We start from the raw sequence: 20,038 nt of genomic DNA, 5'->3' as shown, positions 1-20,038 counted from the left end.
AAATAGAGGAAGGGATAATAAGGTGTATTGTGTATTGTTCTTTTGTTAGGCCACATAAAACTCCGTAATTGACCCCTGCTGCTAGAATAAGCTTTTCGTTGATCCTTATAATTACTTGAATTTCTATAAACCTAAGAAATATTTAACCCGCTTCAGAATTCTCAAAATATTTCAATGTACACCCAAACAAAAACATTTAACTAACCGCCAGAGTTTTTGCCAAAGGAAGCATCGTTAACGCAAACAACACGATATAGATTCTTTACCATCTACTCACCAGATGATTAGTACTTACAGTCTTCTGGAGTTAAATTTGCAGCCCATCCATAAAAAAAAAAAGAGACCCAAACTAAATAAAGCACTCCAAAACTCTGCTCTAAACATCAGCAATGCAGCTAATCTGTTTCATTAAGTGCAGGGTCATGAATACTTAGGCATTAGAACAAAAAATAGAGAGAAAGTACTTTTGTGGAAAGGAAGAAAAACAAGTTTAGAAGAAAGCAACATATCTGTATCTTTTTTCCTTTCATACATATATACACACACATGAAATGTAAGTGTGTAGCACCACAATTTTATATCGACACACACACACACATATATATACACCCCCATACATTCATATATATATATACGCATCAGAGACAAAAACATATCTTCAGGCCCCTGTCCTGAAGAGATTATCTGTATGCTTAACTACCAGCACGAACAAAGTTCTCAGTGGGATTACTGCTTGCATAAATCGGGTCATTACAAGTGAACAAGAGAGAAGAAAACATGCACAGGATAGGAAAATATAATATGGGAAAGACCAGTTCTAAGAAGAAATCAAATAAGGGAAACAGAGAATTCAACCAATACAACAGCAATTCAGAATTATTTTGAAGGGCATAAAGAAAGCTATATATTTAAATGATCTCAATTAAGGAAGAGATTGCATAACCAGTTACACGCATAGAGGAAACCTTTCTGACTTCAAAATATATTTACTGCTCATCCTATTCTGTCTACTCGTATGTGGCAGGTTTATCCCGCAAAGAATGCGTTCCCTCTCCCAGCAACACTGGGCAAAACAAGATGGCATTTTAAAAATAATATCAGATTAAGAAAACTCCCAAAGACTAAAATTAGGAAACATACAGTTTTAGCAAGTTTATCAAGTATTAGAATCACTAATGCAAATGAGAAGCCGAAAGAAAATGTCATTTTGTGAGGAAATACATAGAATATGTTTATTCTTTGTGATTTACATGACAAATGCTAGATTTTGTAGAGAAAACCCTAGAGACTCCTGCAATTTACCTGTATTATTCAGTAGGAAGAACTGATCCCCTGATAATTAAAGTATACTATTTTAAGATAGAAAGCATATGTAGTATATATTATGACAAAATTAGAATTTGCCAGTATTTTGGAAAACTATTTTAACATCGCTAGTTGCATGTTACTTTAAGAAAAGAAGCCATAATCCAGTTAAAGAGTGTTGGCAGGGAGACCCCCCCCCCCCCCGCCCCCGGCACAACTTGCAATTATGTTTTGTCTTCTGATAGTGGACTTTGACCCAATATAAACACTATCTTATGCCTCCAGACACCTATTTATAACACTATTCCCTCTATAATATTTTTAAATAGAACTATATAATTCAATTATAGTTTCTTAAAAATCATTTTTTGGTTCAACATTCTCACTTTCAAAAAAAATTATGTGCCCTCAGAGACACTAAATATATCAATAAATGATGAAAAGAGCCAATGTTAAGAAAAAGGAAACACAGAATACTCACAATTTTGGAAAATGAAAAGGCTAAATATCTAGAGAACTCTTCTTCAGTATTCAGAATCTTAAAGGTATCAACAAAATACTACAGTTGATATCAGCCCCTTGTGTCAAGCATTTCATCTGAAAAGCTTTGTGCAATTAATTAGATAGGTAGAAAGAGATAATTTTTAAGTTTGGCAAAATCCAGAACTACTAGGCAATCAAACTGACACCAGATAGCTACTGAGACAACTGCCACCTTCCACAGGTTACAAGACAGGAATCACTATGAGATACATATAGCCGAAATTGTATTAACTGTACTTCTAGTAATCAGAATTTGAATAGTTTGATTTTTCAGAAACACATTAAGCAAGTTCTTAGAGTAGAGGTGTGGAAGATCCTGGTTTACACACTTCCTGTCAAACATTTTTGAAAAGTTTTCCCCTCTCTTAGGTGAAGTCTATGATTTAAATTTTGACTTGAAATTATTTTCTCCATAACCGGGCAAAAACCACTGGTCTCACCACTTTTTTCAAGTGCAAGTATAGCATCCAGAGACTTATCTTTCACCACTGCTAGGAGAGGCAAAACTTTTTTGTAATTCTTAGTAAATGCATGCGTAGAACTATGGCAAGATCAGACCCTTAAAACATCTATTCCTTTTTCATAGGCTAGTTTCTTCAAATCTTTTCATCTTTGAACACAAAGTCACCCTTTTGTGCTTCAGGGTACCTACTACTATGCACCATTACCAACTCTCTAAATAATATTTTACTTAGAAAAGTATTTCTTAAAACAAATTCCCAACACTCAGGAAATCAATAAAACCCAGAATTAGAGCATAAAATTGAAGAGACAGTTACACAATTCTGTGTGTGATTGCTGCCCTAGCACACTGCTATACATCTTCACATCAACCTAATTCATTTGACACACAGTCTCCCCGCAGCTGAGAAAGTCTAGCTTTCTTACTAGTTCTTAGTAAAAGATTAAATACAAAACCCTCTATGTTTAAGTAGTGTTAAGGTTGTGACACAAATCAACAAAAGGCAGGAAATTCAAAGATAACACTGACACTCCATGCTTAATTCATGATTGTTTAACAAAAGGACAAAACGATATAAGGAACTAGTATCAGCTTTGACTTCATTCTGTCTGCACTCTTGAGCAAACAGGTGCTTATCTCGGAGATTATACTGGTTCAGCCTCTCCCATCAGTCGACGTAAATGCTAGTAGTTATTTAGCCTTTAACAATATGCTAGGCTTAAAAAAAAAAAAAAAAAAACCCACTTACAAACTCATATTTAACATCCTAACATGCTATATTGCAGTGAAAAGCATTACTAAAAAACAGGTTTTCCATAAAGTGACACTTGATGATCATAAATATATCATTATGCAATAAACTTTTCAGAAGTAAACAAAGTATACTCGAACCATTCTTTAGCATTAGAGACAAAAATTAGACCAAACAAAAAATGTTGTTTTACAATACAACGTAAGAAACTTGTAAGTAACAAAAGGTATTTTATTTTTAAGCCAAAATATTTGAAGGATTTTTCAGTTACATGCATATACACTCATCCACCTATCTTAATTTTAGCTTAAGGGAAATGACTTTAAGACTTACACACGTACAAGCAGAGATACTATATACACAATACTCATGTCAGTGGACATAAACATATACTGACAAAACTTTAGCCTAAGATAAAATCTTAACCTGAGAAGCTTTTACCTTTGAAAAAACTCTAAGAGATAACTTACATACTCTGGAAGGTTTATACTAGATACCTTACAACAACCTTAACTGTGCAAAATATAGCCCTATATTTACTGTTTTCTTCATAAGTTAACAACTTTTAACTTATGTGTACTTCAATTCCTCTTTGAATCCTCTTTTTTGTTTAAAACAATGAAACACGTTTCACGGTGGCAGAATAACAGAGAAAATAACGTTGCCTATGACTACAGTATCACAGACATAGAGGATTGTGTTAATCTTTAGGGTTTCAAAGTAAAAGTTAGAACTTCAGTATGTTTAAAAAATACTAATTGCATATGAACATTCCTGTCTGATATTTTTTCTTACCATTTTATTATGAAGAAACAAATAAAACGAATTAAAGGAATAAAACAGTGAACTTCACACTTCATAGCCTCCCCTGGAGTACACAGTTATCTCACACGTATATCCCTATAGCGTTAATTGTGGGACAACAATTACAATTTTTGCTAATGCCTTCATTATTGCCTAGTGTCTCAAATAAGTTCAAGTTGTCCTTGTAATTTAATGCTTTTTCCAGCTGAACTTCTAAACAATTATGGGCTTGTCCCCACCAGCCAAAATTGCACTGAGGTAACTGCTATAGCATCTGAACACGTTGTCAAACATTTTCAGTGGAGGCTTTTGAAACCACACATCTGTTAGTCCATCACACTCCAAGGATCTGGTTACCAGTCCTAGGTACGTTTCTAAAAACCCAGTGAGAAACTCATACAGTAACAATTGAAAGTTGTGTGCCAAGATTTTAATTTTCAAAGCAAGTATAATTATGCGTTTAATGTATCCATGTACACAAAATACACATATTCATACCCTCAAGAGCATCAAGCAGATCAAACAAAGAGCCACCGTTACATACAGCTGCACGCTCCCACCAAGTCACTGCCTCACACAGTTTTGGACACTGTAACACAGCACAAACAGCCTGGCCAAAACATTAACGGAACTATCCTTTCTATGAGACTGAAGTCAAACAATTTTAATAGACTATGTTTCTACTGATAAAGACTTACTTGTTTTCTGGTGGAGCCTGAACAACTGCATGTGGAGTCACAAGCCTTTGCAAGGCAACAGGAAACCACCTGAATGATCCCCCAAGAAATTAGGCTTATGGCTCTCAGCTGATTTCCTCTACTTGCCACAAGTACAAAGGTGCAGAGGACACCTCTGATTGCTCCTGTCCCTCACTTCCCACATCCCTCCCTGTAGCTGTAACTCTGAAGAGCACTGATAAATCTCCTTCTCTTATAAAACTATACAGAGCTTTGAAGAGAGGCATCTTCTTTTACAAAGGAAGTTCAACAGACAAACTGCACTCACAGCACTGTAAGGGGCTGGCTCTTTTAACTTAATAGCATCACAAACAAATGTGGGAAAAACTTCCACTAAGTTTTCAGGAAGTAAAGGAGAGAAGGATAAAGCAAAGGGAGAACAGGGTGAAGTCTGGCTCCACCCTGTAACACTCTTGTTGACCTAATTAATATTCACTTGCTCTCACATCTTTGACTACCTAAGGCAGAGTTTTGACTTCCTTATGAAGCCTAAATTATGCTTATAAATTCTGCTTTGCTACAGAGCTTATTTTGTATTTTCAGCTTAGACATCACAAGCAGAGGAGTATATTTGTCAGGCTGGCTCGCTGAGATACATTGAAGATTGTAAGGATAATCAACTAGTCTTAATTGCATCAAAAATCAGTCAGTATCACAACCATTTGCTGGATGGCTTACTGATCCTATTAGCATAACCTACCAGTGATTTTTTTTAAGTCAATACTAAAAGCTTGTATTGATACTGTCAACTAAAACCATTTTCAAAGTCCCAATGACTGAGCGCAATAATGTTGAATGACTGCAGAATCCAGTACGCTAGCGTCACGTGAGCTCTAGCCCATAGAAATTAGCTGAAGCTCAGTTTGGATGACTACAGTAAGCTGGCGCTTAACCATCCAAACCCTAGAGATATTCTCCACTCATTCATGCTATAAAACACACTCCCCGCTTTTCACCTAGGAATGGATACTTCCTTTCTCCATCCTCATTTACTTTGCTTCAATTTATCAATGTTTGCTTCCTTGCTTTCGGGAGAAACCTTATTCTCCTCTCAAAAACTGCAGCCAATGAAGAGTGAAATCAGAACGAGAAATCACTGATGGACAAAATGGGTATTCTGTTATTGCCCTGAGAGCTCCTTCTCCACTGCTTTAGAAGACAGAGCAGGGAGAGAAAGCAGAGCTAATAGATCTGTTACACCCAAAGGGGCAGTCTCACTTCCAACAGAGGTCCTATACCTCTGAACCTAGAGTAGTGACGTGAAGCATTTTCATTGTCACTTTGCATTTGGCAGAGAATTCCCCTCCGAACTTCCAGTAACTAGCTCACCAGTTCACCAGTTCAAATTCACAAGCTGTGTGAAGACTCTTTATCTCTGCCAGGCAGTAGCGAGCCAAGAAAACCTACATTTTCAACTTTACCAACATCTGTTCTGTCCGTGCAATTACTAATAACAGCGGAACAGGGAATGTGAGTGTTTGGTCCCATCCCTCCTCTCCTCTGCCAGGCCCCAGAGCTCCTACAAGTTTCAGAGCCTTTATCATGAGCTCACGCCCACACACCATAGGCATGATGCAAACTGACCTCTGCAGAACAAATGCGCCCTGATTGCACCCATGCAGACCCCAGGGAAGTGTGAAATCTGAGGGGGAAAAGATATGAACAGGTTTGGGACCACTGGAAAGGTAATTTATCACTTGGACATAGTAACTCTTTATGAAAGCTATGGAGTAAAAAGTTAAAATAAAAAAGAGTGAGAAACACATAATTTCTGAGATAATAAACAAATAAAATGAAATTTAGAAATCTAAATGGGAGTTAGACTTCTGAGAATCAAGTGTCTTGCTTGAGGTCAGTGTGTTATTAGAAGAATAAACAAAAAAAAAAACAACCCAGCCTCTGCAAGCACATTCAAGTGCTCAGAAGTTTTCCTGCCTACATAAAATACAAGCTCTGTCTCTCTGTGTGGTCCAACAGAGGGAAAGCCTAACCTCTAGGTCCTCCTCTCTATTTTATCATATTAGCATTTGTTAAGGGGATCATCTGGTTCATTCTATTTTTTATGGCCTACACTAGGCAATCAATCAACACTCACAGTTGCTTAGTTATGTGTTTACAGTATCTAGAAATACACATATATTTTCGGATTTGCTCTCAAATGCTCTCCAGGGTGATTCGAAAGGCACTCTACCCAGTCTGCCCAGTAACCGTCAATTCTAAATGGTAGCACGTATACATACTGACTTTCATATTTCGAAGCACAGATATTTCTAAGCATGCCAAACACTTTTTGCTTTTACTATATTTATGGGTAAAGGTTTTGAAAATCTTTATCTATATATTTCCTGCAGCTTTATAGGAATCTCTATACAAAGCTAGCAAAGATCAATTTGACCAAAAGAAATAGGTACATTACATACCATAGTCAGTGATCTTACAGGATACTAAATACAGCTCTTTCAGGTTCCGGCCTTCTTTAGCGATCACCTCCACACATCTGGAATATACATAAAGTAAAACTCAGAGTTAAAGGAAAATGGATCATCTTTAATTAAAAGCTCAGTCACAAGTGTAATGTACTGCATATCAATTTCTTCATTTTGTGAATTATTCTGTAGAATAACAACTTTGGAAGGTTCCTCTTGCCCAATTTAAGCTTTGAGAGATTTTTTCTGGATAAGAAGAATAAACACATTGTGATGAGGACAAAAAATGAGAAAATGTAATTTTAAATTCATGTTTCTGTTTATTCAATGATTATTGCAGAAGTCAGCATTCATCAGGTCATGAAATGCTACATGGCATTCGTATTGCAATATGTTGCTACAGAAGCTTATACAGATGAGAAGACAGCTCATTTGGCTGCCTTGTCACAGTTATGATGAATTTGCAATGAATCATATGTTTTGTCTGTGAATCCCTGTTTGATGTCCTTTAAGCAAGAAAATTAATATGAAAACTAAAACTGTCTTGTAAAATAGCTGTTATAATATACTTGTGACCAGATCTAAATTAATGTGTTGTTTACAATTGTTATATTTACAACTCCATTGTTTAAACAGTATCACTCATAAAAATATATTTTATAAAATATATTTTTAGTACCAATAATGTAAAACGCATCACTTGCTCACAGATCAGCTAAGGTGACTATTGTGCAAGTCTGTACAGAGAGACATTTTAAAAAATGATTTTAATAGGATAAATTGCAGCAATTTCTTTGGATCCAATATACTTCTCTTTAATTTTCTGATCAATTACCCAATCATCTACTCTGACTCTTAAATCAATTCTTCTGCATTACACAAAATTAAATTATTCGCTAATTTTGAACAAAAACTAGGTATTGCTGAATTGTTGCAACTTTTGGAAAATACACCTACGCCTGAAGGAACCTTTTTCCTTCACTTACCACTACCAATAGATTATCCTCAGTTTGATATAACTGTTGATGCTGACAATTTTATTCTTTTTAAAAGCAGCCACCTAATTCTTATAGCTTACAATAGTATAATAACTGAATCATAGCCTTTCAGAGCTATTTGTCCTCCTTCTTTTTCCTTCTTCTAAAATCCAGAACCAAAAATCGCTACTGTTAATAAAATACGATGACTCTGAAAGAACACTTTAATCTTGATTTCTTTATCACTATTACAACATCATCAATTTTCAACAGATCTTTTAAAACTGTGTGAACCTCATAGTTAGAAAATTTTTGCAAGGCTTGTCCTCAGGAATGAGGTCTTCTTAGTTTATGAATTAAAAAAAGGAGAGAAATGTTTTAACACTGTAAACCTGGAAGAAAAACATTTCGGGGAGGGTAAACCTCTTCATCCTTCACTTCATACTTAACGTCAACAAACAGCTTCTCTGCTAAGACAATCAGCGAGCATGACAAATATTTTTCTTCTGGAAGTTACACCAAGACTACAGTTTTTAATATAAACAACTCTAAAGCAATTCAGTTTCATCAGATTATTTTCATACAAATCAGGTAAGATTTAGAGTGTGAAACATTCTACAAAGGAGATGGAAAGCCTCTGTGATCCTGCAAGACGTCATTTTGAAAGAGGTATTTGTCTTGGTGAAATGGCTTATAGTGATCAACTGGGCTTTGAGAAATACTTTGTATTATTTATTCCAGAACAATAGTTCTTCATACTGAGATTTTATTATTAATGTTAGTAATAAGAATAAAAGGGAAATTATTATCCTATATTTTATTAGATGCTACATTTATTAGGCACCGCTGCAAATAAGATATAATCAAAAAGTGAATGGACATAGCAATTCTAAAAACATTTTATGTGCATAAGTATCTATTAATACTTATGGCATATATAGTTTAGCAGAGAACGAGATTCTAAAACATTTCTTGTTTTGGATAAAGCTCCTAAGCCTAGAAAAATATTCGGATGTTTATATCTAATGACTGCACTCTTAAGTTTTCAAATTATTTTGAATCATTTTTGTTTACTGAGAGACAATTAACTAATCAAAAATACAATATAACAATCACTCTCAAATGATGGTACCAGTCATGACTACATAAAAGCCTACCTAATTTTCCTTATAATTTCTGTTATACAAAAATTTGATTATATATTGGCCATGGTCAGATTAGTACTGTCTACACATAGTCGTATCTGCTCATGCATCCTTCAGGATCTGCGTATGCCTAAAACTCAAGGTCTGGTTCTTTCCCTGGCTTCACACAAAAAGGGTTTAGCTGCAGAGGAAGGAAGTTGTAGTTTTTGCCCATCCTGACATAAGATGGTGCCCAGACAGGGCTTCACTAGCACTGCCAAAGCTACAGTGTGGTGCTGGTGGTGACGGTCCATTTGCCCGGCAAGCTCGGTACTGAAAAGGCGCCCTCTCCTCCTGTCCTGCTGCTGAAGGACAATGTCACGGCTTTGGTCAAGTTGACTTAGGTTCCACAAACTCAGACAAATACTGCTATATTGTTTTTAAAAATCAGTACATATTAAAAAGCTTGCCTTGGCAAGTAAGAGTCTGAAAAACTCCTTCACCTGAAAAGACCTTTAGAGCTGCTTCCATTAAACAGAAACAAATGTAAAAACTTAGCTTCAGCTGCCTCATTTCTTTGTTTTCTGAAAATATTCAAATCACCTAACCTCTAAAGGAATGAGGAAATGAAACATTTACTTCAGGAAAAAAAAAGCTTCAATATAGCTGGAATATTGAATTTATAAATTTCTTTATCCATCTTCAATAACTGCAAGAGTCAATTTAATTTCAGTTTTAATTTCTGTTATCCCTTTTATGGATCTTGCACTTGTAAACCAACTTACAGAGATGTATGAAACACTTTATATGGCCTTACTAGTTTGTGCTGTGTAGAGGGTCATACACAATACATAATTGTTGTTACAAATGTTTTCTTTCCAACATAAGGGAAAATAAGAGTAGTTGTGTATTTATTACTTTTACCTTTTAATCTTTGTTAAATATGACAGTAAAGAAAAAGGGTAAAAGAACAAAATGACATTAACCTTTTCTAGAAAGCAAGGATCAAGTCATGTTAATTCTGTTGGTATAATCCATCAAAATTATATCAGATTATTGCCATATATATCTTCTGAAGTCTTTATATTTACAGTCTGGCTGTATTACACAAATCTCGAGTGGGGGTGTGTGTGCGTGTTTGTGTGCTTCTTATCTTTTTAAGAATGTTGTAATGTTGATTTTAAGGTCCTAACCAAAATTTTAGAGTGAATATAGGGTGAAGGAAAAGCTAAGTCTTAAGCAGGTCAGCATAATACTGCTAAATAAGAGAAAAAAAAATTATTATTTAAAACAGTATCAAATGACAGAAGTAAAGTGAAGAGAACAAATAACGGAGCCCTGGAAAACTTGAGGATGAAACCCTATCTGCTGGTGAGATGATACTGCTTGGTCAAGATAACACGGGCTGTGTCCCAAGGCTGAGAGATGACCTTTTACATTCTCCTTACATTAGGGGACTGAATGGTCTTTTGCCGCCTCATCCAACTAAAGAAAGATGGGCAACATCTAGATGAAGTAGTGAAAGTTACAGAGATGCAGATGTTTGTTGTTCATTTTTTCTTCAAATGTATTTCCAACGTATTCCTTTTTCCGGGAAAAAAGATGATTTTTACACTCAGAATAATTAATTACCAAAAAATGGGCCAAGGGCTAAAGAAATAAAACTAAAATTATACCTTGGATAATAGCAAACAAGTCTGTATCAAGACTGGCCCGAACGAAAATAGCTTGACTTAGAACTTTTTAAATGAGTATCATTTTAGACCCTTGTAAGACATGAAAAATACCCAAACAGAGAACTATAAATACTTATTTTAGGAAGGAATTATTTATTCATTCAACCTGAAAATATTAACTTACAGATTCTTATGCCATCTTGCCAAGTTTTCCCTAGACCCACTCAATGTTTTAAGAAGGCTGTTCTCTTATAGACTGATGTGCAATTCAGTTTTATTGCATTTGATTCTAAAAGTAAGAAATTAATACAACATACAAGCAAATTTACAGCGCAATCAGGAGCAAGAAAAAGCGGAAGAGTATAAATTGCTTTCACAGAAACAAGCCAGTCAGACAGTATTTCAGAGAACAAGAACATAAATAAGAACACACCTACCTGATGTTAATATGAAATAGAGTTATAACACTATAAGCGTTTGCAGGCAACTAGACCTTGTTGTGATGTTACACACATCAACATCCCAACACTCCATGGTTTAGTAATGTTCAGACACTAACAAGCCTCAAATTGCCTCTTATTTTAATACTTTCTAAAAATATCTTCCCACTTGAAAAGTTAACAATTTTCATGAAGAATAAAGTATAACCACAATATTGCTAAAATTCCAGCAACTTGTATCAGGCAATGACTCTCAATCGATGCTAGAGAAACTTTGGAAATTTGTCTACTACTGTGTATTTGCATATAGTGTTCTGCCCCGCTTGGTCTGTGTAAGATGTCCAGACAGACTGAAGTGTACAAAAAATTACCAATATCAAGCTTCTCTGCAAAGAAGTCTTCAGAAGTAACATAACCGCATAATGGAAACGTATGATATATGTCTACGGATAACTTCCAATTTAGGCCCATAATCTTGACGGTTTCCACATATAAATCTGTGAATGAATTCACAAAGTCAAGGTTCCTGACTTCTATATTTAATGCAAACTGGAAGAGGTTAAAAATAATGAAAAAGATCACTAATTAGAAAATGAATCATTCAACATGGCAACTGCTTTTTCCTTCTCCTAGTCAACTGATCCCTAAGTTCTTTGACTTACATGAAGGTTTAAGGTTAATGAATTAAAGTGTGTAAGCTTCCAGCTATCAAAAAAGATTCAAAAGGACTTGAATTATGGAAAATAAATTGTCTTTTCTATATACATACACCATTTTTATGCTTTTGGTCTAACTCTAAAAGCATTGGAACATGGTATTAGTGACAACTGAAAGGAACTAATGAGAAAATATGACTGTAGTTCTTGCGAGAAAAGTGGTCCTAGGAGACCTTGTTACTGTTTGAGATGCTCTTCAGCCCTGAGTGAAGCTAATTGGGGTTGCCATACACTGGTTAAGAGACCACATTTTAAAGGAATGAGTCTCAATCACCTTAGAGGTGTGAAAGGAAATGGTACCATTAGAGACACATTAATCCATTCATTGGTAAGATTCAAGATGATCACCAGGCTGTGTACAGCAAGGCTTTCTTGCATTTGACTGTCATACATTTCTCTCTAAGCAGAAAAGTGAACACTTTACTATCCTTCAAAACATTACAAAGACGACCACTGGGAGCCAAAAGAAAGAGCAAAGCTGAAATATAAAGTAGGAAAACAGAAGCCTTTCACAACGGAATATATGGAGGGTCTCAAAAATTATTATTTCGCAGGTTAAATTCAGATAGAGAGGAGTGGCTGCAGGTAAAATAACAGATATTCACAGTGCTTGGTTTTGATGACTTAAACAATTCCTACAGAAGGCAATAATGCAATATAATAACCCAGTCTCCCCCTACAAAACAAAACCTCTTACATACACACAAAGCACATACAGAGGTTTAAGGAATAGCTGTAATCTTAGCCCTTCTGTACTCAGGATCCTAGGAATAACAGGAAGGCAAAAATAGTGAAAGAACTACCATATTACTGAGACATCTGTAAAACCTTTCAAAATCTCATACAAGTAAATGATGAATGATGCTGATGGATACGTATACTTTGTTCAGGATACTCTTTTACTGCTCACTGGATTTACAGGTCTCTTTCACTTTTTTGGTTAATACTTTATACCATATGATTTTTACTCATCTTTCAAATATCCTAGCTCACTATTATTACTGCCTTTTTAACATTCAAAATATGTACTTTCAAATTATTTTTAATTTGAACATCTACAGCTGCACCTGTAAGAAACAGTATCAATCACAGCGACAACAAAACAGGTTCAGACTTTCAATCAAAAGCACAAACTGAATGCGGAGAGCACTTTTTGTCTGGTGCCAATATGCAAAGTGTCACTAGTTATCCAAGTTAGCAGCAATTATCTTAGGGCAGCCATTAAGTTCTGATTAGCAGGGAGGTATTCTTCAGAAAATCAATGTAATTTAAAATTAGATTTACTAAGCAGTTTTGCTACTCACGGCAGAGGGAAATAGATAAGCGTTTTGTCACACTGGCACTCACAAACTACAGAGGTAAGGGCAGATAAGTCCCAGAGCGGCTGCCTGCGCTCTCAGCTAGTCAGACGCAAGCGCGCGCCAACCAGAAAGCCACACAGAGAAATTCATCAGCGCTGCGCTCTAGCTATTATGCCCTGTCTTTCAGCAATAAATATCTATTTTCAAATATTTATTAGCGGGCTTATCCAAAATTAAATGCCTTTATAATTCCTCTTACCCTCATTGCATGCAAATCCAGCAAGCAATTAAGCCAAGAGAGCAGAGATTTAGCAAACTGTCTAATTCTGCTGGCTGACATTTATGTGTGGGGGTATTCCAGGTGGCCTTTTGGCCATTTGATTCCTTTCTGGCTTAGAGCAGCCAGATACTACAATGGGCTTAAAAGAAACAAACATCTGTGGGTAATAATTGTTTGTCCTTCATGACTCCGATTTTGCACAGCTAATCATGCTAAAGTCTGCCAGATAATTAAAAGGTATCTCTTACTCTTGAAGGACTTTTTAAAGATTTTGGAACTCACATTTGAGATGAAAAGACCCATTTGATACAATACTGCAAATACAGTTTCTTAAAGCTATCACTTGTTCACCATCATAAACAAAAACAGGGAACTGACTACTACAAGCAAGCAAATACACATTTCTTAGCAAGCGCTATGCAAACAATGATGGCTTCCCTTTTCAGCTGTTTTATTTTGTGCCTTTCTGCTGAGAAACTGGTACACTACTTTTATTCCAGGTATGATACAGCTAGGTTACTCTGCTGTATTTTCAGGGGCTGGGGTAGTAAATTAATTGCTTACATACAGATTGCTTCTTCAAGCAGTTAACGTCACGATAGCTTTTCCTATGATAAGCGTAAGGGTAACAGTAACGTAAGGTATCATAAAGTTATCTACTTGAAAATGCAAACATGTAAAGATTTGGATAATAACCACTGCACAGTGGTTACAGAGAGCGCCAGGAGTTGGCAAACTGTAGATTCAATTTCTACGCATGTAAGCAGATCTGTGTGAATTCAAACAAGACACTTGATCTTCCACTGTCTTGTTTTGATTTACATGAAGTATAGCGCAGTATGAAGAGAGGGTGTGGTGAGATTTAAATGCTGAATAAGTGTTCTGACTGAATCCCTAATTGAAAGTATTATTATTTGATGCTGAGTATGGAAAAAAGCTCAGAGACAGGCTACCACGCATGCTGCAGCTTCAGAGGAGTGCAAAGGATAAGAGACACTCAAGAGCTAGGAAAACCGTAACTCTCCTGGCAAAAATCATGTGAGGGAAAGGTGCCCTTTCTTGTGTGGAAGGGTTAGGCTTTCAGCAGGCATAGCCTCTCTTCTTCCTGACCTGCTTGAGATCGTATTCGCTTACTTCAGGCCCAAGGATGGTCCTGCAGCTACAGTGGCCTCAATATCGACAGACTTCTAAAGGAAGCTTGTGCTGTCTCATTAAAGGAATAGCAAAAAAATATTCATAATCCACTTGTTTTTATTGAATGGAAAACAGCTGTCTTGCCTCAATGAAAGCTTCCAAGTCTATTATTAAAAACAAGAACGGGAACTAAACTGCTGTTTAGTCTAACTTCCCCCCAAAGCCCTTTACATTGTCCTTTTACAAAGGTTACATTTTAAAACACCTATATAAAAATGAAGAAAAGCCTTCACTTGATATTTTGAGAATTTTAAAAAAGCTAAAATATTCAGTGTTCTTACAGCTTTGTACTTCTTGACCTCAACAAGGACTTCACTCTAAATATATCAAATGAAAAGAAGATTTTATCATGTTCATTGCTTGATTTCCGTGCCACAGAGGTTGACATCTACCTCACTAAGCTTTGCAAACAGGCAGCTAAACAAACCTACTGAGATTTACCCTCCAAACGCTTTTGCATCGCTCATTTTTTTGTGACCCAGATAAAACCCTAGCCTGTACAGGCTATTCTTTTGTGCATATCTTTAAGGATTATCCTTTCTTGAGATGACAGTGCAGATCATGGTCAATAGGTGACATGGACTGAGAACGGACCTGAATCCAGGGTTTCCCTGACAATTAAGAACATAGTAAAACCTCTGCTTCAGTTTCTCCTTTTCCAAAATGGGAACACATTCCATAAATCTAATTTATTATTGTGCTGTATATATAGGTGATTCAATATTGGTAATAGCTCAGTACTATGAAAGCATAAAATCCCTATAAAAGTTTGATAAATATTCTCAACACTGTTCCTGGGAGTAGTAGCATTGTTAGAGTCATCACTTTATATGGGATCAACAAGGTTTACTGGGAGAGGTAATCTCTTCATTAGACAGTAATAAAAGTAAAATCTTTGACTGGACATAAGCAAGCGTTGTGGAAAACAGTCCCATCATCAGATCTCATCTTTCCCCTCTACTCCTGAAGGACATTAAAGTTTGAACAGAATTTCTGCTGATATAAAATGATGATGGAGCAGAAGAAGAGCCAAGATAATCAAATGGGAAAAAAAAAATTCCAGTACTCATCATAATCCATCTATCTATGAAAGTGAGGTTGGGTCCAATTCTTTAAAAATTAGAGCAAGGTGGTAGAACTTGCATTATTTTAATGCTGCTGATGTCAGTAAAACTGACGAAAGAAAAAAACTCAAGCTCAATGCATTTTTGGACAAATGCTATAAACAGAGAGAATCAAGAACCTGAATAATGCCTGAATTCTAAAGTACTCCAAGAAAGTCAATATGCTATCACTAAGGTTTCACTCAAAGGGTAGCACCACAGCAAAGCTTGTGGGTGAAATTTGCTATATTTCTTGCGCCATATACTACTGGAAAGTTTTCATCTTAGCTGAGACGCAAAACTCCATGCCCCAAATGGATCTTTAAAAATTAGGGTAAAATCTGAAAGTCTTGATTTGCCCTGACTAAACCTTGATAAGGATGCCAAGGTTCTTAGAAGTTTCACTTTAAGCTAGAAAGAACGCAGTCAGATTGCAGTGACTTTTACAGAGAGTGCTTAAAGGCAAATTTCAGAACCTCTTCACGAAATGATTATGAATTCCTTTCCACAGGGCTCTCTGGCTAGCATTTCTATTACTGGCACATTGCTGGGAGGCAGGCACCAAAAAAAAAAAAAAAAAGCTTGATGGCACTGCCTATGCTTTGTCGGAAATAAAATTGCCTCCTTAACCCAGACAAGATGCCAGCAATATTTATTCAAAACTGAAACAGCACTATTTCTTTCTATGTGCCATAATTTTAGGAGATTGCTAATTATATTCTGCAAATACAGATTTTTCAGTACCACCTGATATTGTATGAACTCCACCTGATGTCTCTTCATTGCTTAAAGTACTCAACTGAATGACTTTACATTGAATCTTACTGGAAAATAACTTGGCTAGACAGAATACTAGGGTATATTTTCCCTTTCTCTTTAAGCCATATTGAGAAAGCATGCCAATTTTCACTAGTTGGAAACTTCGTAACTGAGCAACTACAAACACAGTGAAAATAAAGGAGACAGTAGTTTGTATCCCTGAATTCAAGTATCACCCTTAGATATCTAAAAATCAACCAGAAAATCAATCTCTATTGTTGATGTAGACCAAAATAAAAGTTTCAGTTGGTAGATGAACCCATAGTTCACCAAAACTAAACCTTTTAAGTAAACTGGGTTTCTTAAGAAATAGAGAGACTATATCTAAATCAAGGATTTGCCATTTTTTCATGCTAGTATGTCATTTATAAAAATTTGCTTTATTAACAGAGCCTGGAGGCTGATCCCTGTGACCAATTTGGAATCTCACAGAAAGGGACACAATTTCCCAGGCAGCTCTGCAGCAGCAGAAATAATTTTTGGCACCTTGAGGATCTTTGCACCCAACAGAATTCAGAAGTCCAAAAGGACAAGAAGATTAAAAATTAGCTTTACATAATCTGATGACAGATCCTCTGCACAGCAAGATAAGTGAAGAAAAGTGAAGAAAATTTTTTCAGTCCTTCCTGTCTTAGGGTCACCTCAGTCTTTCTGAGATGGTTCTCATTTCGGCAGGGCTCTGAGGATGCTGGTACCCGGTAATCTGTTGCATCATGGCATTGTTTGTATTTGTTACAAAAGAAACACTCATCCAGTGTTATCTGCCTGCTCTTGCATCTGCACATTGTGTCGTTTCACTGGCTACCCCAAAAGCTATCTAGGTGTTGAAATTTAATGAATTGGCAGTCCTAACAAGTAAAAATAACTTGAGAAGAAGTACAAGGATTTTGATGGAAATTCTAAGGAATTAATTAGATAAATTTTTCTTCCTAATCTATCAGGAAAATTTTAAGAAACTATCATGCCAACAGTTCATATCATCTAGCTGTGTTTCTCTGTCAGCTGATGTAAACAGTCCTAAATACTGTCAATCTAAGTTTCAGGCAAACCTCAGCTAACTTTGCACTGAAACAGAGCAGGAATAGTCATCTGATTCCTTATGGCATCTCAGCTATGACAGTAATTATTACATTCTGCTGCGAAACAGTCAGAAATAGCTTCAAATGATGATTTCTTAAATTGATCCTGCTGGATCCACAAGGGTACAACTGTATAAATCATTAGAAAGTATGCAGTCAATATCATTCCACAGAATTTTTAATAAACCATTATTAATAAAATATAAACAAAATCTATGAAATCAGTTAACTGCAAGTCTATCTTTCCTTACTTTCCTGTAGTACAATATTTAAATTAGGTTAGAGCAAGCCGCACTTTATTTCATTAACAACTTTAAAGATCTACCTTTTCATTCTAAATACATTGTACTAAAGTAATAAATGCTGCAGCTGGCTGAAGCTTTCCCAGGAAAGAACAGTATTACTATATATTAGTCTTAGCTCTAAAATTTGGCAATCAGGTCAGCCTTAGTTGGAATTGCCAGTCTTTCTGTACAAGAAGTCTTTCTCTACACAAAAATAATGTAGGCACATTTCTTCACTCACCAGAGAAGGTGGGGGAAAACTAAAGGAGCTAGTGTGTACATTTGCTAGAAATGGTGGGGGGGAACATTATGTATTTTCAGTATGTAAAACATTGAGAAATCACAGAAGAAATAGTTCTAAGGAAACATAATCTCACTTTGGCTTTTATTTCCAAACAGCTAAGCAACCCCACGCGTAAAAGCATGCTCATGGTAAGCTGAAGCAAACAACATGAGCAAACCACTCAACACAATGCATCAGGTTACTAAGAAATTAATTCAAAGCAGATACCGTTTGCCAAAGCTGCTCTCTGACGTGTATTGTGTTCAGAATTTTTGTGGCTGCCACTGCAATTGCTTTACCTTATAATTAGAAAAAGTGAAAGAAGAAATCTCTGAAATAACATAAGCAAATCATGTATTTTAAGAAAAAATGGTTGTGTTAGAGGACACACTGTTTTCAGTATCATCCAATGCGGGCTAAGATAGTCACAGGATATACTGACGAAGCTATTTGGAAAAAGATCACATTCTCACTCTTTAGCTTCTGATTAAATTACTAGTTTATAAGGTTCACATGGAAGCCCCAAATAATTCACAGATTACTGGCAGAGCACGTAAAAGAACCTGTTATTCATGGCTAGGGATAGCAGAGTAACATATTATAAATTCAAATTATCATGTGGATAAAAGCCTCCTTTATATTCTGACTAACCTGCCTGTCCCTATGATAGACACATGCAATCCTTTCTTCTTGAGTTTCTATTTGCCTTAAGATTCCAAAATTCACAGTGGGCCTGAAAACTTGTTTTTTAAGTGCTGTAGAGTTTTATGATGAAGCATAAGAAATTCAAAACAAATGATGTTTGTCTCTTCATTTTTTTTGTTCACTAAAGGAAGGACTGGAACTCCGTTCAGAAGGGAACGGACAGCCAAGGTAATTCCCAGCGCACAGGTGATGCGTTTACACTGTTTTGATATATGAGTTAATACGTGTTGCTCCAATTTCATTTTTCATCTGATACTTGTTACTTTCAGGATCAAGTGCACAGAATGAGTTTAGTTTAGTTTCAGCACAGAACGACTCTCTCCTGAAAAGAAAAATGACATTTCTTGATAAATAATAAGTGCAAAAATTCTTTGCCATGGCAAATAGTATCGAATCTGTATCTCCAGGTATGGTGATACGGCCAGCAAAAGCATTAGGCCTTTCAACTACTTTGATGACCATTTTCTTCAAATCTTTCAAATTCAGTCTTTCAAAACTGCAATAGTGCAAGAGGTGCATGTCTCCCAGTGGGATTTTCCTAATGGAGGACTTCTCATGATTCCTGATTACAGTTTTTATTTTGGCCTAAAGATTTATAATAGATGAGTCGTGGCGGACAAAGATTCCCTCCCATTGTGTGATATAGTTGTAATCATAGAGTAGGCTCCGGTTAAGAACACTCTGGCTCAGTAAGGTACCAGAAGGAAGAGATCTTTGAATCTGGTATTCATATTTCACTTTCAATGACCAGGCTTAAGGTTCATTTGTTTTGCTAAAGATTCAGATGTTTCCGATGACATTAAAGAGGAAGCGACTGTCACTGCAGCATCAAGACCTCTGAATTCTACACTTAATAAAAGTATCATACATTCTAATGAGTAAAAAACAAGCAGGCATCAATTTAGATAGATGTGCTTGTGATCTTCATTAATGTTAAGCTTTTCAGATAAAGTTTTTTGTATGTACTATAAACATTTCATGGTAGAAATGTTAGGTCTTCAAAGATGTACTTTAAACTATTTTTAATT

The 20,038-nt window shown here is 35.9% G+C and overlaps 1 protein-coding gene across 1 annotated transcript in view; it reads right to left on the bottom strand.

Moving 5' to 3' along the window:
• Positions 1-20,038, bottom strand: part of FBXL17 (F-box and leucine rich repeat protein 17) — a 301,069-nt gene that overhangs the window by 92,341 nt on the left and 188,690 nt on the right. Inside the window, exon 7 of the mRNA XM_068928189.1 lies at positions 7,024-7,100. Coding sequence (XP_068784290.1) covers positions 7,024-7,100 — 77 coding nt within the window. The remainder of the gene's footprint in view (positions 1-7,023; positions 7,101-20,038) is intronic.

Source organism: Struthio camelus, chromosome Z, assembly GCF_040807025.1.
Source record: "Struthio camelus isolate bStrCam1 chromosome Z, bStrCam1.hap1, whole genome shotgun sequence".
NCBI classification, from domain to species: domain Eukaryota; kingdom Metazoa; phylum Chordata; class Aves; order Struthioniformes; family Struthionidae; genus Struthio; species Struthio camelus.
The sequence above is the reverse complement of the archived record's forward strand: the minus strand, read 5'-3'. Positions and strand labels throughout refer to the sequence as shown.